This window comes from Medicago sativa, chromosome 4 (genome assembly GCF_051527215.1).
Source record: "Medicago sativa cultivar Bolivia chromosome 4, Bolivia_mono, whole genome shotgun sequence".
Lineage (NCBI taxonomy): Eukaryota > Viridiplantae > Streptophyta > Magnoliopsida > Fabales > Fabaceae > Medicago > Medicago sativa.
In genome coordinates this window covers 93260634-93281695 of record NC_140752.1, presented here as the reverse complement: position 1 = coordinate 93281695, position 21062 = coordinate 93260634, and the positions used below count along the sequence as shown (strand labels likewise).

The 21062-nt window shown below is 35.1% G+C and overlaps 2 protein-coding genes, 2 long non-coding RNA genes and 1 pseudogene across 11 annotated transcripts; 4 read left to right on the top strand and 1 right to left on the bottom strand.

The window, feature by feature from the left end:
* Positions 1-2773: 2773 nt before the first annotated feature.
* LOC146933914 (phosphoribosylformylglycinamidine cyclo-ligase, chloroplastic/mitochondrial-like) lies at positions 2774-6142 on the top strand. The gene is made up of 8 exons (XM_085705723.1): positions 2774-3294; positions 3925-4019; positions 4103-4204; positions 4292-4351; positions 5055-5227; positions 5304-5406; positions 5508-5666; positions 5782-6142. The coding sequence occupies exons 1-8, from the start codon at positions 2985-2987 to the stop codon at positions 5950-5952; spliced, it is 1173 nt and encodes a 390-aa protein (XP_085561849.1). The 5' UTR covers positions 2774-2984; the 3' UTR covers positions 5953-6142.
* Positions 6143-7509: 1367 nt separating this feature from the next.
* LOC146933913 (uncharacterized) lies at positions 7510-8583 on the top strand. The gene is made up of 3 exons (XR_015007611.1): positions 7510-7642; positions 7740-7783; positions 8449-8583. It is a non-coding gene; the product is annotated as an uncharacterized LOC146933913 (long non-coding RNA).
* Positions 8584-9700: 1117 nt separating this feature from the next.
* On the top strand, positions 9701-13252 carry LOC146933912 (uncharacterized). Of its 6 annotated transcripts, none has more exons than XR_015007607.1 (4): positions 9701-10111; positions 10492-11620; positions 12235-12521; positions 12601-13001. It is a non-coding gene; the product is annotated as an uncharacterized LOC146933912 (long non-coding RNA). The 6 variants fall into 6 exon arrangements; XR_015007610.1 differs by having other exon boundaries at positions 9713-10111; positions 11559-11620; XR_015007606.1 differs by lacking the exon at positions 9701-10111 and adding an exon at positions 13081-13252 and having other exon boundaries at positions 10118-11620; positions 12601-12943.
* Positions 13253-14140: 888 nt separating this feature from the next.
* Positions 14141-17394, top strand: LOC146933911 (U2 small nuclear ribonucleoprotein auxiliary factor-like protein). 2 transcript variants are annotated; one of them, XM_085705721.1, is made up of 8 exons: positions 14347-14461; positions 14585-14828; positions 14947-15058; positions 15656-15817; positions 16028-16074; positions 16463-16565; positions 16970-17036; positions 17154-17394. In XM_085705721.1, the coding sequence occupies exons 2-8, from the start codon at positions 14628-14630 to the stop codon at positions 17200-17202; spliced, it is 741 nt and encodes a 246-aa protein (XP_085561847.1). In that variant the 5' UTR covers positions 14347-14461; positions 14585-14627; the 3' UTR covers positions 17203-17394. The 2 variants fall into 2 exon arrangements, with proteins under 2 accessions (XP_085561846.1, XP_085561847.1); XM_085705720.1 differs by having other exon boundaries at positions 14141-14828.
* Positions 17395-18415: 1021 nt separating this feature from the next.
* LOC146933910 (ABC transporter G family member 5 pseudogene) lies at positions 18416-20713 on the bottom strand (annotated as a pseudogene). The gene has a single exon (XR_015007604.1). The product of XR_015007604.1 is annotated as an ABC transporter G family member 5 pseudogene (transcript).
* Positions 20714-21062: the final 349 nt, after the last annotated feature.

Genomic DNA, 21062 nt, shown 5'->3' with positions numbered 1-21062 from the left:
AGCCTCAGTCAGGTGCTGCTCATAAACCCGCTTCAGTGCGGGATAACTCATATGACTAGGAGATTCATCCCTAACCTGAGCTCTGGCATCAGCATTTGACATGCCCAACAACCTGGTCATCATATCAATAGATCGGCCCCGATCCATCGACTCATCGTGCTCCAACATGCGGCCGTAAATAGGAATGTGCAGAAGATTATGCACATCGTCCAGAGTGATCGTCATCTCCCCCACAGGTAGATGAAAACTACTCGTCTCCGTGTGCCACCTCTCGCATAGAGCACGTATCATCGCATGGGTCATAGTCGAATACCCAACGTGTATCAAACCATGGAGGCCAGACCCCTCCACAGGCTCCCAAAACCACCTCATAGCCACCTCCGGCTTATCAAGCTCCTTCAACCTTTTCCCCGCGTTTACACACTTATAACCCGCTGCATCATGCCACATCTGAAATTCAAATTAAATAAGACATTGTCACTGTTTTAAATAACTAAAACACTTACGCTACATTATTTTAAATAACTAAAACACTACGCTACGTTATTTTAAATAAATAAAACACTTACGCTACGTTATATTAAATAATTAAATCACTCACGCTACGTTATTTTAATTAATTAAACAACTTACGCTACCTAATTTTAATTAATTAAACCACTTACGCTACGTTATATTAATTAATTAAATCACTTACGCTACGTTATTTTAATTAATTAAACAACTTACGCTACCTAATTTTAATTAATTAAATCACTTACGCTACGTTATATTAATTAATTAAATCACTTACGCTACGTTATTTTAATTAATTAAACAACTTACGCTACCTAATTTTAATTAATTAAATCACTTACGCTACGTTATATTAATTAATTAAATCACTTACGCTACGTTATTTTAATTAATTAAACAACTTACGCTACCTAATTTTAATTAATTAAATCACTTACGCTACGTTATATTAATTAATTAAATCACTTACGCTACGTTATTTTAATTAATTAAACAACTTACGCTACCTAATTTTAATTAATTAAATCACTTACGCTACGTTATTTTAATTAATTAAACGACTTACGCTACGTTATTGTAATTAATTAAACCACTTACGCTACCTAATATAATTAATTAAAACATTTAAAGAATTTTAAACAATTTAAACACTTACATTATTATGGTTCACCCAAAGAGGGTTTGCCACGTGTCTCGCGTAGTCGGACAACAATGACGTGGTCTGAGGTCCTCCAGGAAAGGGAGCCTCTCCAGTAGGATAGGGCGGTATCCGCGGAACACGACTACCTCGTCGTGGCTGAGGCTCACGCTCAGGCTCACCCTCGGGAATAACATTATGTGCCTCCATATAATCTGCCACAACATCCTCTGGCACCCCCCCATCCTCTGGCACCCCCTCATCCTCTGCCTCGTCCTGCGGCGGCGGCTGAAAATACATCCTCTCCTCCTCCATCCGATCATAGCCAACAAAACCATCATCCGCATACCCAGCATAATCATGCGCTGGTGTCGGATCAACCACCTGGGAGGAGTCATCCACATGTGCCTGTGAGCCCTCTCCATGTATCATCGGGTCCCTGCGCCTCCGAGTCTTAGGGACATACGGGTCTTTAGCCCTCTTTTCTCTCCGAGCACTAGCGGGACTCGCCTCTTTACCTCTCCGCATCCTATCCTCTCTAATAACCCGCTGCTGCTCATCCGTATCCCTAGCCATATTTGTACAAAACAAATTTTAAAAAACATAAATAAGTTGACAATGTATTTAAGAATACAATGTATCTAAGCATTTACTTAAGGCATCGAACATAGGCGAACATAGGCATGCATACAATGTATTTAAAACTTTTAAGGCATTGAACATAGCAAGTAACATGTAACATATCAAAAATGAAACTTAGGCATTCATAAAATTTAATATAACACATTCATCAAACTTTATATAACATACCACATTATGTCATGCTTCAAACTTGCCAAAAAATTTAAAAATCCAAGCTTATAATAATTATAACATATATACTTTATAAAATTGAACATACTTGAAAACAAATTACACAAAAAAAGCAATATTTCCTCACTTATGCATTTTAACAAACACCTTATGTGCATTCTAAATTAGGAGCACAATTAGTGTTATTCGAACATCTAAACAACTACATTGTACCTAAACCTACTCTAAACAACAATTCCAGCATAAACAATACATTAAAACATCTAAATCATAGTTAATTTTCAATTTTCTAACCTAACCTAAAACTACCTAAAACTAACATTTTGCTCAAAATTATGAAAACTAACACCCTAAACAAACTACATTGCATGTAAATAAGAAAGAATGAACTTACTTGTGAATTAATTGATGAAATTTGGCTCAAATTCGTGAAGTACAAGTTTGGAGAAATTTGGAAGAGAGTTGAATGTGTTTGTGTTTCTGGAAAATGAAGAAATGAGGGTTCTGGTGTTGTTTAATCGCAGAACTCAGCGGTAGTTAACAGCCGCTGGAAGCCAGCGGTAGTTAACTACCGGCGTGTTTCCCAGCGTAGTTAACTACCGCCAAGGGCATTAAGGTCATTTTCATGTGTCAATTGGAAGTATTCTTTGTCAAAAAAGCAATTTTCTAACCAAATTACTGACCAAACCATTCCATTTTTTAAAGCCCAGCCCAGTTTATAAAAAAACCAAACCAATCCATATAACAAAAAACCAGTAAACCGGTTTACCATTTCACTAAATTGGTTTAGAACCGGTTGGCAAATTCATCCTTATTCTTTCACGTTGCTATACTCTCTCTCATCCGCAACTCACTTCTCCTTCTTGCTTCTCGCGAACGCAAATCGCAAACTTCCGTCACAACTCGCCGCGTTTCCACCACAGTATCATCCATCTTTCCAACCACCGCCGCCTCCCTCCCTCCCTCCCTAACTAACCTAAGTTTCTCTCTTCATATACTTATTCTACCACTCTTAGCAATGAGTTTCGGAGCTTGCACAGAACTATCACATTTTCTTGCTGTAGCATCATTGAAACCTAATTCTCACAACTGTAAATGCACCGCCACAGTCAACCACAGTTTGTTCAATGCAATCGGTGGTAACAACAGAGCACTATCAATGTCTAACTTGAAGAAGAACGATAGCAGAGTTGTTAGTATTAGAGCTGAAGGTCAAGGTCTGACGTACAAGGACTCCGGTGTTGACATTGACGCTGGTTCTGAGCTTGTTCGAAGAATTGCAAAGATGGCTCCCGGGATTGGTGGCTTCGGTGGTTTATTCCCCCTTGGTTAGTGGTTTTTCATTTTCACTTGTTTTGATTTGATTTGATTTTTGGACAGAGATAAGTGATTATAGAAGTTTAAAATTGATTTGACATTTTTTTTAGTGTATAGAGTAAGAATTGATTTTGCATGTAGAATTGATTCTTATGTTTATCTATTGGCATAAACACTTCCAAGAGTGTTCTTTTTCAGCTTATGATTTTGTCAGCTCATTTTCACGAGTTCACTACGAAAGCTTATGACAACAGCTTATAGGTTGTATGGGAGAAAGTTGACTCTGTCTCTGTTATATCTTTATTATAGAAATAGCTTATAGATATGATAAGAGCTTTTGACCACTTGCCAACACTAAAGCAACCGCACTCACAATCACTTTTGTTTATTGGGTTAAATGCACTTTTGCCCCCTGTCGTTTGCGCCAATTCCAACATACCCCCTGTAAAAATGTTTTTTGCAATTCCAACCTTGTAATTTTGGGATTAAAGGTATTTTTGCCCCTTGTCATTTGGGCGAATTTACTTCCTGCCAAATAGGGGGGTAAACTTGAATTCGATCAAATGTCGGGGGAAAATGTGTTTAACCCTTGTTTGGTTAGTTCCTATTAATTGGATGTTGATTTGGTTTGTTTTGCACAGGTGATTCATATCTCGTTGCTGGTACTGATGGTGTTGGGACAAAGGTGATGCTTGCCTTTGAAACTGGCATTCATGACACTATTGGGATTGATCTGGTAAACATTTTGGAATTCTGATTTTTTATTTTTGAAGTGTTTCTGTTACTTGGGGTTTGAGTTTTGACTGCTTTTCTATCTAGGTTGCAATGAGCGTTAATGACATTGTTACTTCAGGGGCAAAGCCTTTGTTTTTCCTAGATTACTTTGCTACTGGCCACCTTGATGTGGATGTCGCTGAACAGGTAATGGATGTGCTTCTAGCTGGTTTGGTTTGAACTTTGTGAGCATGGTAAAAATGCTTATTCCTCATTTGATTTTCTCTTCTTCAGGTTATAAAAGGAATTGTTGATGGTTGTAAGCAATCTGATTGCGCTCTTCTCGGAGGAGAGGTATTGAAATATTTTGTGGTTTATCCAATCACAGTATCTAATTGGATTTGTTGTTGTGTATTCTTGCCAATTCATAATATATTATCAATTTAGGGTAGACAAGCATTCATTGTTAAAATATTTTTGTTTTTGAAAGAACCTATTGCTAGTATCTGATATTGAGGGGGCTCAGCATGAAATGTATGCGGGAGAAGTTGGAGGAATACTTCTTGAGGCGTGATTTAGCCATTTGAGAAAACCACAGTAGAACAAAGGTTGCATTTATATAAGCTTGATTTAGCCATTTGATTAACTACTATAGAAGACCTTACCTATTATAGAAGACCTCATTCTAAATTGTTTTACTGAAATTTGATTTATCTAATGCAATGATCCATTCAAGTGGTAATCCTACTTATTAGGATAAGGCATGTTCAATTGCTTATTTGGATAAGACATGGTCCATTGCTTCTTACAATAAGACTTGTCAAATTGAAATTTTCTTATTTTATTTTACGTGTTTGATTGACATTTTATTCAAACTCAAGTAGGTTATTGTTATCAAATAAATTAAACACATGAATATATTACAGCCAATCTCTCTACTTAGATTTTATATACATAACTTCCTTTTCACACACACGCAACTGCATGTTATTCTAAATGTCGATGAAGATCAGGATTATTTATATCTCTCCTCTAATTAGTTTTATACACTTTTCAGACTGCAGAGATGCCTGGTCTATACAAAGAAGGTGAATATGATCTTAGTGGTTGTGCAGTTGGGATTGTAAAAAAAGATTCCGTTATCAATGGAAAAGACATTACCGCGGGCGACATTCTTATTGGTTTACCGTCAAGTGGAGTTCACTCTAACGGTTTTTCGCTTGTTAGAAGGTTGGTTTTGAGTATGAAATCTGTTATCTTTCATAAAATTATTGGCTTACTGAAATTTATCAATATATTTTGGTAGAGTACTTGAGAAAAGTGGTCTTTCATTGAAAGATAAACTCCCCGGCGCTAGCACTACAGTTGCAGAAGCCTTAATGGCTCCAACTAAGATTTATGTTAAACAGGTTATTTAATATTTATGATTCTTCACCACATTCTTTGTTTTTTTTTTTTTTAAACTCACTCCCTTTAAATCTCGAAGACGTCTTTTATCTTTTTGTAATAGGTGCTTGACATAGTGAGCAAAGGAGGGGTAAAGGGAATTGCTCACATCACTGGTGGCGGTTTCACAGATAATATTCCTCGAGTTTTTCCAGAAGGCTTTGGTGCTTCTATATACAAAAACTCATGGGAGATGCCTGCAGTTTTCAAATGGCTTCAGGAGGTATTTCTAAGATATTGTTTTTAATTTTTTTATCAACAATAATATATTTTTGTTTGATCTTCAAATATTTTGGGGACAAAAATGCACCGTATATACTAATAATCTCTCCCATTAGGCTGGAAAAATTGAAGATTCTGAGATGATGCGTACTTTTAACATGGGCATTGGGATGGTCCTTGTAGTCACTCCAGAGGCAGCTAATAGAATACTTGAAAACGGAAGTGATACAGAGAAAGCCTACCGCATAGGTGAAGTTATCAGCGGAAACGGCGTGACTTACAGTTAAATTTAGTTTTAGTTTAATAACCATGTTGTACTTTTAATACTTTCACGGAAAAGTTCAAGTTGAGATGGAAGATTTCCAGTCAATGTTGGTTTATCTGGGCCTCAACTCAACAGTTTTTCGCACATAAATGTATGTTATGAAACCAGCAACAATTTTGTGGATTTGGTGGTAGTTGAGTTATTATTGAAAATTCTTGAGTTTTTTTTTCTTTCTTTCCTTTTCTTATCATTTTCAGTTAACACACTGTTATTAATGATTACAAAACCTTATATAATGTTTTCGCACTGTTCTAGTTTTAAGAATTTGTAATTTTCTTGGTTCCTTTTTAGCTAATTGTGCTGTTCGTTCTGAACTCTTTTTTTTCTTTTCTTAAAATGATGAGAACTATGAATAACCTCACATTTTGTAGTGGTGTATATATTTCCTACTCAACTGCAAGATAAACATGGTATCTCCTTTTGTCAAAAAAACATGGTATCTCCTACATTGACGTGCCATTTTTTCAACTTACTAACCTCAGATTAAAACATCTGAAGCATATAAATTTGGAAGGCTGTTACTTCACAGATAATTGTAGGAAATTCCATATTTTCGAAGAAGAATAAGCAAGCATGATAAGCTTTTGTCTATACTTTTGGCACATAGAATTAATTGACAAGTCTTATGTTGGCTCAATCCTTTATATCTAATCCTAGCAAACAAGCTTACCCTAATTCCCTAAACCTAATCCTAATTTTTGGCTCCAAATCGTTTCAGCCATTAGATTATTCTATGTTGCTTAATTCAATTCACCAAAATGGCTCCAAGATATTTGAATTTCGAAATCAGCTATTCCCTCCATGATTAATTGAATGAAGTGTCTTGGAATGACAAAACTCTAAGCCTTCTCCCACATAATTTATTTCGGCATGTTTTTCATGTCTCACATATCAATACACGCGTTTCCTTCTTTCTCAAAACAAGCTCACATGTTTCTTCTTCCTCTTCTCATCATCACCATCGCCAACCCTCTCCATATTTATCCTCAATAACCAGACTTTCTACCATATCTATCCTCCATCATAGTCGTATGTCTCCTCTCATCCCTCGCCGTCGTCGACTCGATCGCCACCGTCCGTCGTCTACCGCCTCAGCCTAAACAGACTGCCATCGTCCGCCTCAGCCTCAACAGACCGTCGTCGTCTTTTCTTTTCTTGAGACTAGGTATTTCTTTGAATTCGTTCCCGATAAATCAAATTCAAATCCCCAAAAAAGCATCACCTTTCTTCTCTTCCGGGCCGGCAAACCTGAGACGGACGGCCACGGTCCTGACCTTATCAGGAAAATTCAATCCATGGCAACACATTGAATTTTCCTCTCTAGGTAATCAATTTATTAACCCTTTTGTTTTGTTAATCAAGTGCAGTTAGTTTGTTTTATTTTTTATTGTATGCTTCTTTTTCAATTTCAAAATAAACGAAAATAATTGAGTTTGGTTCTGTTCCTGTTTCATGAGTTAACATTAAACAGCAAAATTTTCATTTTTTTTTGTGTAATGCGTAACCATTGTTGTTATTCAGAATGAAAAGTGGTGTGCGGCTCTACTACCATTTTCTTAGTTGCCGCAGTTTCAAACTCCACACCAGACACACGCCTAATATTTAAGATCGTTTTCATCATTGGAATTTGAAAACCTATCCCAACTATTAAGGTACTTTTTGTTCTTTGTTCTGATCCATTTCCAAAAAATAAAAAACCCTGATTTTATTATATGAAGAAACTAATAAATTGGACTTTTATCTTTGTAGTTATCAGCAAATTAGATTGGAGCCATATCAGGAGTAAATTAAAGGTGAGTTATTATTTTAATGGCCTTTACTTTGATGGTTTTCTGAGCCATAATCCATAAAAAAAGTTACTTGGGATATTACCATTTATTTCAAAGTGACTCGCACCTAATAGTTGTTGTTGTGTTCAGGGTTTTGGTTATTTGAAGGAGTCGTTTACTTTTTTTTTTGTTGCTGTTTAGCATAAGGCAGTTTAAGTTTTTAGTTTGTCTACTTTGATCGTTTTCATTACGTTTTTGTGTGTTTTGGTGTTGTTGGTCGAATTTCCCCTTCAATTATTATGAATGATGTTTGTTGTCAGTTCTTAGACAAAATCCATTTGCAATTTATTAAAATATGTGCCGTTTCAGGTATTCTATATTGACCGTGTACTACTCTGGTGGATGACAATTTTCCATTTGGAGACTTTGTTGATAAACATTTCAATGCAAAAAAGGTAGAGCAAGCATTTAAGGCGTGGGGATTAGAAAATTGTGCCCAAGTTATGTTAGAAGATTCTGTTCGATGGGTCTGTTCCAATTTGGTCGAATTATGTGTTTTAGTGTTTGTTTAATTATCTGTGGTTTGACTGATGTTGAACATCATTCTGACACTGTTCATGTTCCATCACTTTATCTAACAAGGTTAGAACAGAAAACACACTAACACATTCTCCTTTAACTTTTTTCAGGTGGCCATGCTCTTGGTTCTTTTTATTGAATAGCATTGAGCAACAAAATTGAAAAATAACACTTGCAGAACATTTTCATTGTAAATTGAATTATGCCTTGATTTCGACGACTGATGTTGAGCTTCTCAAGCGAGCTGGCTTAATGAAAAGGCAGCCCCTGAGATTCTTCGTTTTGAATCTGATTTGATCAACCGCGTCAAAGGACAGGTTGAATTGATGGTAACGTTTCAAAAACTGATTACCTTTTACTTTTTGTGATTTCTTATGATAGCTTGCCAACTGAAATGAATTTCAGTTTTGAACAATTCTAAACTCAATTATATTATTTTCTGAAAGGATTCTTCATAAAATCTTTAGGCATGAACCAAAAATGTATGACACATTTGGATCTTAAAGCAACCTATAACTCAAAAAGTTATTTAGCATGATATTTTATGTTGAGAATGTGTCTTGACAGATGATGTTATGTATCTCATTTTCAAATTGCTATATAGTGTTGGTAGTTAATGTGTTTTTAGATCGTATTTGAATTAAGAATACTTAAGTTTATATGTTCGGACATGATAGGTTGAGGACCACTTCAACAATTTCAGATCTTAGCATGTCAATAACAATGATACCTATTAAAATTCTTGCATTTTATATTGTTTTCAGGTTTTTGTGAAGACACCTCCGCATGTTGTTTTATACGCTTGCGTAGCTGGAACAACCATCAATTGATAATTTGATACATTGTGATGTTACATTTTTGCTCAATTATTGTATGCTCTCATTGAAACTGCGTATATCGAATAGTTTTGAACCCGTCATCAATTGTGACTAATAGCAGCTAATATTGTTACAATAACTATCCAACTATAAGTCTTTTGATTGTATTTGTTACGACATTGTGAATGCTTTGTTATATTATCCATTTGTGGTTACGTTTTGTTGCTATTCCCAAGACAAATGTCTTCGATTCCATAAAAATTTCACCCGTTCGTAGTATATTATTTTAAACCGAGACAACGTGATACACGATTATATTTAACTCGATCAACGTACCTTATGAAATAATTTATCTATATTATATAGATCAATGTGTTATATTTAAAAATTATACGACCCGTGCGGCAGCACGGATAAACGATCTAGTTTATCCTTTATATCTAATCCTAGCAAACATGCAAACCCTAATTGCATAACCTTAAAACTAAAAAATTGGCTCCCTAAATTTGAATCCCACCTTGGAAGACAATAACAATTATTATACACACTGCTCTCAATACAGGACTTAAAAAACGTGCCTTCCCTTCTCTCTCTCTCTCTCTCTCTCTCTCTCTCTCTCAATTTACCGTCTCTCCCTCTCTCTCTCTCTCTACACTCCCATTTCACTTCACTCCCTAACTCATTTGTATTTGAATTTGTATTTGCATTTCAATTTCATGCGCGGTGCTGGAATCGGAGAACACATAACCATATCTGAACCACCACAAACCAGATCCAACCGCTTCACTAGGAAGTACTGAAACTATGGGGTTGTAACATGATACTTCTCTCTCGGTCCTTCGTTCTCTGCAACAGGTTTTTCCTTTTCTCATTCTACTACTATTCCTTTACGATGACGACGACACAGACGAAAAATTCTTCTCCGTTTTGATCTCATTCAAATCGATCGTGTTAGGTAAATACCAATACCTGTACAATGTCTCTCATCTTTCTCTAGATTCCATCATAGGTTGAATTTATGACTTTCGTTGTTGTTTCTTGCAATTGCTTGAATTTAGCCTTTGATTCTAACCATGAAAGAAGCAAGTATGAGTAATAGTGAGTGTAGCAGTATGTTTCAATCACATTTAAGTAGGTTTACTTTATATTTATAACTCTGACATCTTCCAAAACATTTTAAATTTTACTTTTCATCATTCAAATTGTTTGAAGTCTGTAGTCTATCTGACATGACATGAGAGATAAATTTATTTGTGAAATTGTCTCCACTCTTTTTACATTCTTCAATGAACTCTTTAACAAGTTACTTGCCAATTATATTTCAATTTGTAGCAGATGTTATTGGCAGTTTATGCGTCGTTCAAAACCACTTATGTAAGATACATGCTGCTGAATCCGTTGGTAGATTTGAAGGGCATATTACAAAGGTGGGTTGCGTGGGGCTGGGAGCTTTTTCCTGCTACTGTTTTGCTGCAGATTGATAAGTATCTCATCGAGGCTTGGTGCGGAAAGCTTATTCCTGCTGTGCGTTTTTTTGTACAGTCTGCCTGAGGTGTGTTTAAGGGCTGATAGTGAGGCTTTTGTATGCTTGGCAGTGTTAGGTGGTCCGTTAGTTTATGATAGCAGCTAGCTTCCTTCCTTTTGGTATATTATAGCCTCATATTTAGTGCTGGTTTTGTAGTCTTTTGGACTTAATAGGTACTGTGTGCTACAATTTGGTCTTTTGCCACTAAAACAGATTTCAATATTCTCCCCTCATGTATCTCGATCCTAAAAACTTTTTCAGCTGGCAGAAGGAACTCTTCTATTTCTCCTTTATTTCAATTCTCTTATTGATGCGCTCTTTCTTCGCTCGCCGCCTTCTCTCCCTCGCCGCCTTCTCTGTATTTCACAGTCGTGTCATTCCGTTGCGTGAGTGAAAAGTGCTTCTTTCTTCATTTGTACCCAGCCACAAATTTCTGGGAGGCAAGGGAAAATCATGTGAAGGAGAGAATCAGATGTTTGGTTGTTCTTTGTGTGCAAGATCGATGAGAGTGAAACCGAGCCACCGACGTTCTTTGAGTGAGACAAGCCTGAAAGATTACGAATTTGTGGTTTTGAAATTAACTCACAATTTCGGAGCTTCAATATTGAATCATGTTTGGTAGTCAATGAGACGCTTTATGCTATTTTACATAACAAATACTTCACGTGAAACTCTGGAGAAAAATGGTTTAGTTTTTTTTGAAACTTTGTGCAGATCTTTTTTTTAGTTTTGTTTAGTTTTTTTCCATTTTGTGTTGTTTGTTCATGTTTAGATTACGGTTTGCACCTAACAAACTTCATATTGTTGTGTTCAAAATGATTTTTATTTCCACAATGAATTAACACTATTGATTTCAAATTGGGAATTTTGACTCTAGCAGCCTGCGGTGACGGTTTTCGCGGTGGTGATTGCTTACAAATGCTCGAGTCCTAATATGGAGTGAGTTGTTTCCTTTTTCTTTCATGAACTTATTTATATTTAATCATCTTTTTAAGTTTTTAGCTTGATTTACTTCTACTTTTACATGTTTGATTGAATGCCTCTTTGAATTTCACTTTCAACACTCATGTCCTTTTTGTGTTACAACTGTGTGTTTTAGAATTTAGATATAGGAATTGAAATTGTCTCTGTTCCTGTTATATTCTTCAATGCCAAAACATGTGTTTTAGTAATGGTTTCCTCATAGTGACAACAGACTATGCAACCCCATACTTGAAATTGTCTTGAACCGTTCTCTAAGAATTTGATGCATTTTAGTTTGCATATTTTATAAGGTGTTTGCTATACGAACGAACCTGTTGAAACTATGAACATAAAATATTGAATTTGACATCTCCAATGTAAGTGATATTGCCTTATTGTGAGAATTTTCATTCATACTATAAATGGTGTAGGATCACAAGATATACCACATTGGAAAATGCATATTATTGATTAGTAGTATTAAGTATCTTTAGTTTTATCTACAAAACCATATAAGCTCATTTAGGAGTTGTTTTCTTTGATGTTGCTGAGAAAATATCAGCTATAAGTTAACAAGATCCATTTTGCAGAGCCTGATCAGTGCATATGCAGGACTAAGTAAAAGTTGTCAAAAGCTATATAAGCATTGAAAGGCCACACAATTAATCAAGCATTGTTGCGGCTAATATTTTGCAAAATGCATTGTGAGTCAATGAATTAAATGTGTTGTTGTTCTTATGTGCGTCGATTGTTCGATTGTTCGATATCTTGCTGGTATCAAACCAATTTTCTAGGCCTGAATATGTTTGGAGTAAAACATGGGAACACCTCAGTGATGATGTCCTTTATCGGCAACGAATGATATTACGTGTACAAGGTAATGACGGACTTATAACACTGCTTTCATTGACTGCTGATTATATTAATGTAATTATACGATGCATTGGTTGCTGCAGATTTAGTGTTAGATGAAGATCAGTTGAAGAGTTATGCACTTGAGGAGATTGAAAGACTTCTGCAGAGCCATGGTAAAGACACGAAGGAAGATTATCCTACAATGCCTAGGAGTGATGTTTCATTGATCAACGAGTCCCATAATAGGTTGATATTTGATGAAATGAACAATAATTGTAGATTACATCTCATGCTATATAGGTACTTACATGTGGGAAGAAAATATCCATGCTGCCATGCGTTATGTGCAAGTGATTGTTGCTTATAAAGAATGTTCTTGCTGATTAGCTAAGAATGTTATTAATTGCTGGTGAAACATCAATTGCAGAATGGTAGTGACAACAGGTTATGGTACATTAAGAAATAAGAACCGCGTTAATTTACTCACTGAGACTTTGGTTAATTTAACATATGTATCAATTAGTGGCATAAGAAAACTTATAACTAACATTTATATAATATATTTTTTTTATCACCACCAGGAGGTTTGTTCAATAGGGAGATTGTCCTTTTTTGAAGTAAATAATGGCTATACAAGCCTGATCCTGTTTTTGCTATATTTTGGAGCTGATGGAACGGAATTGGAACAAAACTGTGTAAATTATGTAATAACAACAACATTAAATTAACCATTTGGAAGTACATTACAACCTATCGAGTGTATCACACACATTTCGCTAATGATATTCGACATCCAAATATGAATAGCAATCAATGTCTTTGGCTATTTATGGCCCGTGCGGCAGCACAGGTAGATGATCTAGTATAAGTAAAATTAGAGATAAGAACGAGTTTGAAAGAATTTGTTTATGAGCAGGAATTGAACTCGATTTACGAAAGTTTACAGTACTCGCACGATTGGAGTCAACACCCACATTGCGCACTAACCATTGATTTTGTTTTGTTGGTGAAAGTGCACTAACTATTGACGGTGAACTAGAACGGAACTATATTTTTATGATATTTTTAAAAAAAACTTCGAATAAAAAAACATTGATGCTTATTAGCATAAAGTCTTTGGTGAAATTTGGCTTTTACCGCATAAAATCTATCATTTATTGTCTTTTCTAATTTTTCAACAAGTGTCTTAGACATACACCTTCCGGTTACAAATATAAGCAAAAATTTACTTTTTAGGTTCATTCAATAAATGATGTATGTGGTCTATTTAATAGTCTACATACATCATTTATTGAATGAACTTAAAAAAATGAATTTTTACTTATATTTGTGACCGGAGGGTGTACTTATTAGCGTACACTAAAATAAAATTGCAACCTGTTAATCATTTGGTTTGATATGTGTCCGATGCATATGGAAAAACAATTATTCATATATTTAATTTGATCTCTAAGAATTTGATATATTTGTTCATATAGTACTAGGTCACCATCTTTTATTGGAATGGGACAAAATAAAGGGTAAGAGACTACTCAAAAAACTGATTTTTTTAAAGAAATTTTTATCTCTCACTATATTCTAAAATAAGATTTTACTCTAAATACAAATTGTTTAAAATGTCAAAATACCCTTTTATTTTCTACTACTCAAGAAATACTCTCCTTCCCTCTCTCCTAATCCCTCTCTCTTAACTCCTCTTCCTCCCAATCACTGTTTCTCTCATCTCATGTCCTCTCCCTCGTCTGCTTTTCCCTCCATCTCCCTCTCTCACTCTTTCTCTCTCCTCATAATATTTACATTAGCAAGAGTATTGTAGTAAATTTTATTTTATTTTTTGCTCAAAAAAAAAAAGCTTCATTTTATTTTGTATTGTCTATTTTCCACCATACATTGTACAAAAAATAAATCGTCAAGTAACCTAAATTAGTCATAATAACCTCCTCCGACTTTCAAATAACTTTGGTACTCGTCTCCGTGTTCTTCCCTCCTCGTACTCGTAGTATTTCTTAATATTAATATTACGAGGGGTTTCAAAACCCTAAGATCGATACGTGACTCAATTTTCTTGTTTTATTATACATACAGTTGTAGAAGCTAATGAAGCTCCACTCCATCGATTTAAGTAGCAATGGCGTTTCAAGACTTTGAACCAATCTTTGCTGAACTCAAACTGGAGTGGAAACCACCTCATACTTGTCAATCTCATCCTTCGCGTCCTTTTTTGTTCCATGTTCATGCTCCTGATTCTTCTCACCTTGTAATTCATGTCACTGATTTCCACTCTGACACTTGGGAAGCTCATCTTTCAGTTTCCTCGCTAGAGGACATCGTGAGTATTTCTCTTCATTTTATGATCTTCTGTTTCAAATTATTACTTTTATCCTTGTAAAGTTGCTCTATTATGTAAATTTGTGAAAGATCGTAATTTTTATTTACCTTCGCTCCAGATGGATATTATTGGAATAGGGGGCTCTTGGTCTGAGTTTGCTGATTATTTTGTAAATTCCCTCAAGTCAGAAGATCTGAAGCTCGTTCTAGAGCCAAATTCTAACTCTGATGGTAAGTGTGTGAATCATCTTCAATAGAATAAGTTGAAATTTGGTGTATATCCTCTTGTGGAATGCATGGAGATGATTGTACTTGCTGACTTGTCTGTCTATGACACTTCCATCTTGGTCACTCTTATGGAGAAGGTTTCGATGACAGTAATTTGGGACATCTTTGAATAAACACACCTTAATTAAGTGCTTATCATATAGATATTTATGTATAAAACTATTTCTATAACAAAAGATAAAATAAAAGTTAAATTGTTTTCATATAAGTTAAAAGCTGTTTTCATAAGCTTTTCTACAGAGCTTATGGAAATAAACTGAAAAACAGCTCATCGATATGTAGTAATTCGTTTCTATTAGCTCTCTCAAACAGTCTCACAAATATGTATGTTAGTAGATAAGCTCAAATAAGTCGATACAAACAGGTCATTGGTTGTTGCTTACTGAGTTTATAGTGTTTGCCCACTTTCTATATCTTCTTATAATTTATAAACATCTTATGTGGACCTCTTTGATGCATGCAATCAATAATGGCATACTGTTTGTCTTGAGGAATAGCATACTCATTGTTTGCTCGCATTTGCTTTGTTACTTATTTCAGGTGTTAGTTCTGCTAAATTAATTGCTCAAAAATCAAAAGGAATGCCTCTAATCACCATTCCTCTTACCAAACTAGTGGACTCCAGTGCTAGCGAAGCTGTGTCAAATTTATCCTTGAGCCTCTTTAAGGCATTCAAAACTATCAAATGTTCTCTTGTAGATGGTTAGTCCGTCCTTCTTATATTGTATCAATCTTTTGAATCTTTCGTAAGGTCTTGATTTCTGTTTGGTTCTTTCTGTTTATGTGCATCAATCATAATTATCTTTAGATGCATCTTCCAAAGATGTGTGCAACTAATATATAACTTCAATTGGATTTGTATGGTCTGTGCCGGAATTAACTGTAACATCTTTTCTTTAATTGTGCCACCAGTGCAAGAACGCTCTGTGCAGTTGACAAACATGATGGCATCTGAGAAGGTACATTATCCAAATCGAGTTGAACAATTGTGCTTGGGGTATTTATTTATAATGTTTTTAGTTAATTCCTCAGATCATAATTTTTTGGTAGGGATTCCTTGGAATTGATTTGGCATTCCTACTTTACAGCAGTAAGAAAATTAAGAATGACAGAAAATTATAGGGTCATCATTCTGTTAGTATGGGATTTGTTGACCTATTTTTAAAGCCTTACAAATTATGCTGTTTGCAATTATTCCTTATTCTTTTCATAGGCTAATCATGGGTTTTTATTTGTGCAAAATGCAATTTTGACTGAATAATTTTCAACTCTGCGGAAAACTTAGTCTATTACCTCTTTAAGTGACTCTCAAAATTTGATTATGAACACTCTTTTTCTACCTATCAGGAAAGAAATGAAACCATACCACTGGATCGACGGCAAAAGTTTCAAAAAATTAGTGACTCAGAGAAAGCAGGTGTTTCTAATAATGGAGCACAAAACTCTCCAGGTGTGTTATGTGTTCTAATATTTGGTCTTTCAAAAGTTGTTAGCAGGGTTTAAGGTTTTTTTTATGTGTTATATTATATGAGGTGAATCTATACTGTTTTTTTTTTTTTCTTTCAAAACTAAATAAAATATTTAAATTATCAAACTTGTTCACCATTTTCTTTATCTGCAACTATTTCTCCATTTAGGAAAATGGTGACTGCATTTGGTCTATTTTTCATCTGTGAAGAAAACAATAACCTGAAGAGGAAAGTGAAAAATTGCCTCTTCTGGCACCATTTTGAATATACTGGAATATGAAGAATAACATTGGAGCTTCTGCTTATATTGTAGTGTTGTTTGTTGTACAGGATGCTCTTGTATATGTTAAACATTTTCCATTTTCATGTTACTCTTGAATTGCAGATAAGCAAAAAGCTCGGGATACAGGCACCACAAAAGTTAAGAATCGTGTGATGCCAGCACATCGCAGGCAAGTGTTCCTACTATATTACAAACCTTAACTCTTGTAATACAGATCCAGATTCCTGTAGGCAAGTGTTCTTGTGGCTATTCTAATAGCATACTTGTTCGCTTTTTTTCTTGGCAGGACCAAAGTAAGAGGGGCCCTCTTGCGTGATTGTGATCCCGAGTCTTAGCCCTTAATTCAAACCAGTTGCTCTATAGGAAGTTAAAATTGTCCCGTCTCTATGCTTATTTCCTTTTAACACTTACCTTGTACTATACATTGTATAACATGGAACTCATATTACTAGTTAGTCCAGTCACATAAAATTTCAGTTATTCATTCACTTGTTAACTGTGCAAATGAAAATTTCTTATTTGATGCATGTTCCTCTCCATACCTGTTTCTTTTATGGGTAATCCCACGTGTCTCCTACTACCAAAGACAATTTCGTTTGTGAAGTCGTGGGACACTAAATGTAGATGCCTCTTTCTGTGAAGATTCGAATCATAGTTCGCCATGTTTCGGAGGACTAGTCTCCTCAGCTAGACCAATATCATGTTGGTAAATCTCACATTTCTTAACTTTCATCTAGTGTTCTTTGTGATTTACCATGATTATCAAAATGTCAGACAACATTTGGAACATATCTATTATGTTAGGATTAAAGCAGAGTTCCAAACATCAAATAAGGACTTTTTATTTGTTCTTTGTGATGACTGATGAGAATGCAACGCAATTAACGAGGAAATTGGCATTTCATTGAATTTCAGTTATTTCTGCTGAACTAGTAGCTTCACGCCCATAGGCTAAGCCAACTGAATGTGTGCTAGAAGTAGAAGTTGTTGACGATGAAAGTGAATTTAAACTAATCTTGCATTATACTATACTAATGATGCGTTTGTTTAGCTGAATTTTTTTATACGTAACATTTTTATTTAAACATTAACGCTTTCTTCATTTATCAGAATATGGTAAATCTTGTAAAATATATGGGAGAAGGCAAAAATCTGTTATAAATTATAAGTAGTCCACCTAAACTTTTAAAAATCAGAATTATTTAAAAGTTATCAAAGTAGCTTGAGCTTCTAAAAAAGTTGTAATATTATTTAAAAATAAAATACTTCTGATAATTACAACATAACTAAAAGAATTCCTATTTTATCTAAAATCTCAAATAATAATTTTACATTTCTATACCATGTTAAACATAGTCAAACGGCCTCAATACTGTAATAATGTAGTTGAACAAAATTTATAATCAGGCCTACTGTGAGAAGACCTGGGAGAGTTCTTTAGTTACCAGTATTACTGTATAATGATAAATCCCATTTTCATTGTTCTTTTTTTAGAAAAAAAGCTGGTGAGTTGTCAACAAGCTTGAAATGAAAAAGAAAATAGAGGGATGAAATGAAGGAATCTCGATTGTGAAGAGAAATACAAATGTTGTGAATTAAAGTAATCATGTAAAAACAAAAATTCCAACATAATAATATCAGGTTAGTACAATTTGTTGACACTGCCTGAATCTGTATTTCTTTACATTTTTTTTTTGGTGGATATTATCTTCTTTGGTTGCTATCACAAGTAAAATCCAAGACATGTGAACCTCAAAGAAAGAGAGAGAAAAAGAGTAATAACAATTCACAAACTCACCATAGGCTTTATCCAATGACAGAATTACCACTGTTAACCCCTCTCTGAACATTTGTATCTAAGAATAACATAAGAAATGCATCTGTAAACCATGATGAAGCAAACAGTGACACCAACATTCTTCCATCTACTACCTTCTCCTCCATACCCTTCTTCTTTAAGCACATCCTCTCCCTTCATCACACATGCACCAAACATATACTCCAAGCACTTCTTTGAGTTGGAGAACTCGTTGATCAGAAACCCTTCAAAGGGATACTTAAAAAGTGATATATAATGCATGAAAATCCAGTAACTAGGAATCTCATGGTTTGATATGAAGTAACCAGAGAACAAGAAGAAAGAACCTATAACACCATTAATCACTGAATTCCCAACAATGAAATTAGGCACAAGAGCACTGAAACAAACCACAACTGAATTGGCTGTATAAAGAACAAGCCATATCAGTAACAGAAAGTGCAAAAAAGCAGTGAAGTTTGTGTTGAGACCAACAAGCCAGTATAAAGGAACTGTGAACAAAATGGCTAGGATTAGAAGAAATGGCAAGTAAACTAAGCCATTTGCAATAGCATAAGACGACACACGGTAGCTTCCACAAGATGTTTCCTTCATGAGAATCTCCCTTTCCTGTAGAAAAATCGGTAGAGCTTCTATGCTGCTTGATAGCAGAAAAGTTAATATGAAAGCAAATAGACCAACCCTTTCTTGTGTTCCTCTTAGATCATCTTTTAGGTTACAAAAGATTGAACCTAAAACTAGTCCTGAAATCAGCATCTGAATTGTCCTACATGCAAATAGCTCTTTTGTGCGGAATATGTTTTTGGAGAATCTATGAGTTAGAATCATAGTTTCTCGCAATCTAGAATTGGCAAAATCATATGAGAAATCCATTCCAGTTCCAGTCTTATTGATGATATCTTCATCAATTACTTTAGATTGTTGAAAGAGCTGTTGCAAAGTGAACTTACCACTTTTATCGTCACCTTGTTGTTCATCATCGCCGCCTTTCTTCTGTTGCATTGCCCCTTGCAATCGCCTTGGCGTTTCGGTTTGCACCTGCCATTGCTGCTGCTGCTGTTGTTGTATGATATCAATGGAATCAATAGCAAATTCAACTACATTAACATGAAGAGGAAGCTCTAGACCCATTAATCTCAAATTCACATTCAGTAAATCAGCAGTTCCATGATGTAACACACAACCATTAGCTAAAAACAACAATGAATTGAACAGCTTCACTATTCTGAAACCTGGTTGATGAATACTTAGTATTATAGTTCTTCCTCTAGTTTCAGCCATAACCTTAAGCATGTCAATAATTTGCAAAGCTGAAGTACTATCAAGCCCTGACGTTGGTTCATCAAGAATCAAAACTTTTGGATCATGTATGACTTCAACACCGATAGAAACTCTCCGCCTTTCACCGCCTGATATACCTCGGACTCGATCATCACCAATTCTAGTACCAGCAACATGATCAAGTCCCAGCTCTTTAATCAGTGACTTGACCCTTGAACATTGTTGTTGTTGAGGAAGCTTTAGCCTTAGTTTTGCACTGAACATCATGGTTTCTTCAACTGTAAGTAAGGGAAACAAAGTGTCCTTTTGAGTAACATATCCTGATAGCTTTCTGAACTGAGATTTGTCTACTGGCTTTTGGTTCAACAACACAGACCCTTTTTGTGGTCTGTGTTTACCTGCCAGGATCTCAAGAAGTGATGATTTTCCAGCTCCACTTGGTCCAACAATTGCTAGAATTTCCCATGGTTTGGCTTGGAAACTCACATTCTTGAGTACATGCCTAACTCCACTGCAACCTTTTTCAACTTCTTCTGTTTCTTGACCATTAGTATTTACTAGTTGTGGAGATTTGCTGAAGATTTTAAAAGGGTGTTCTGTTTTGTTTGTGTGGATTTTGTAGTTTATACCAATGGCTTCAACCTCACAGCCCTGCATCTTCATTTGTAGCAAAGGTTGTTGTTTTTTGATTTAAACTCTTTTTTTCTCTCTTCTAGTTGTCAAACCCATTATTTGATTCTTTTCTTCCCCTCTCTTTGTTGTTACCTCTGTTTTAAATGAATGATTTTGGCCTCAGCTACTGACAGTGAAACAATGGGTGGTTTGCAATTACATTGAGGCCCTCGAAGTTTGTATACAAAGGTTCACGTGCACTTCTTGCTGTTTCTCTACCAATTTTATATACTTGGACACAACACACACAAGGATGCTTGTGTAAATCTAATATCATTAGTAATTGATATAAATTACTAATGTTAGCCAATACTATGTGTGTGTAATTTTTTTTTTTTATGATTAAGAATTCAACTCGGTATCTCGAACATATAATAATTCAAGTGGATAAGTCTTGTTGTTTAATGGACAGCTATACATTAA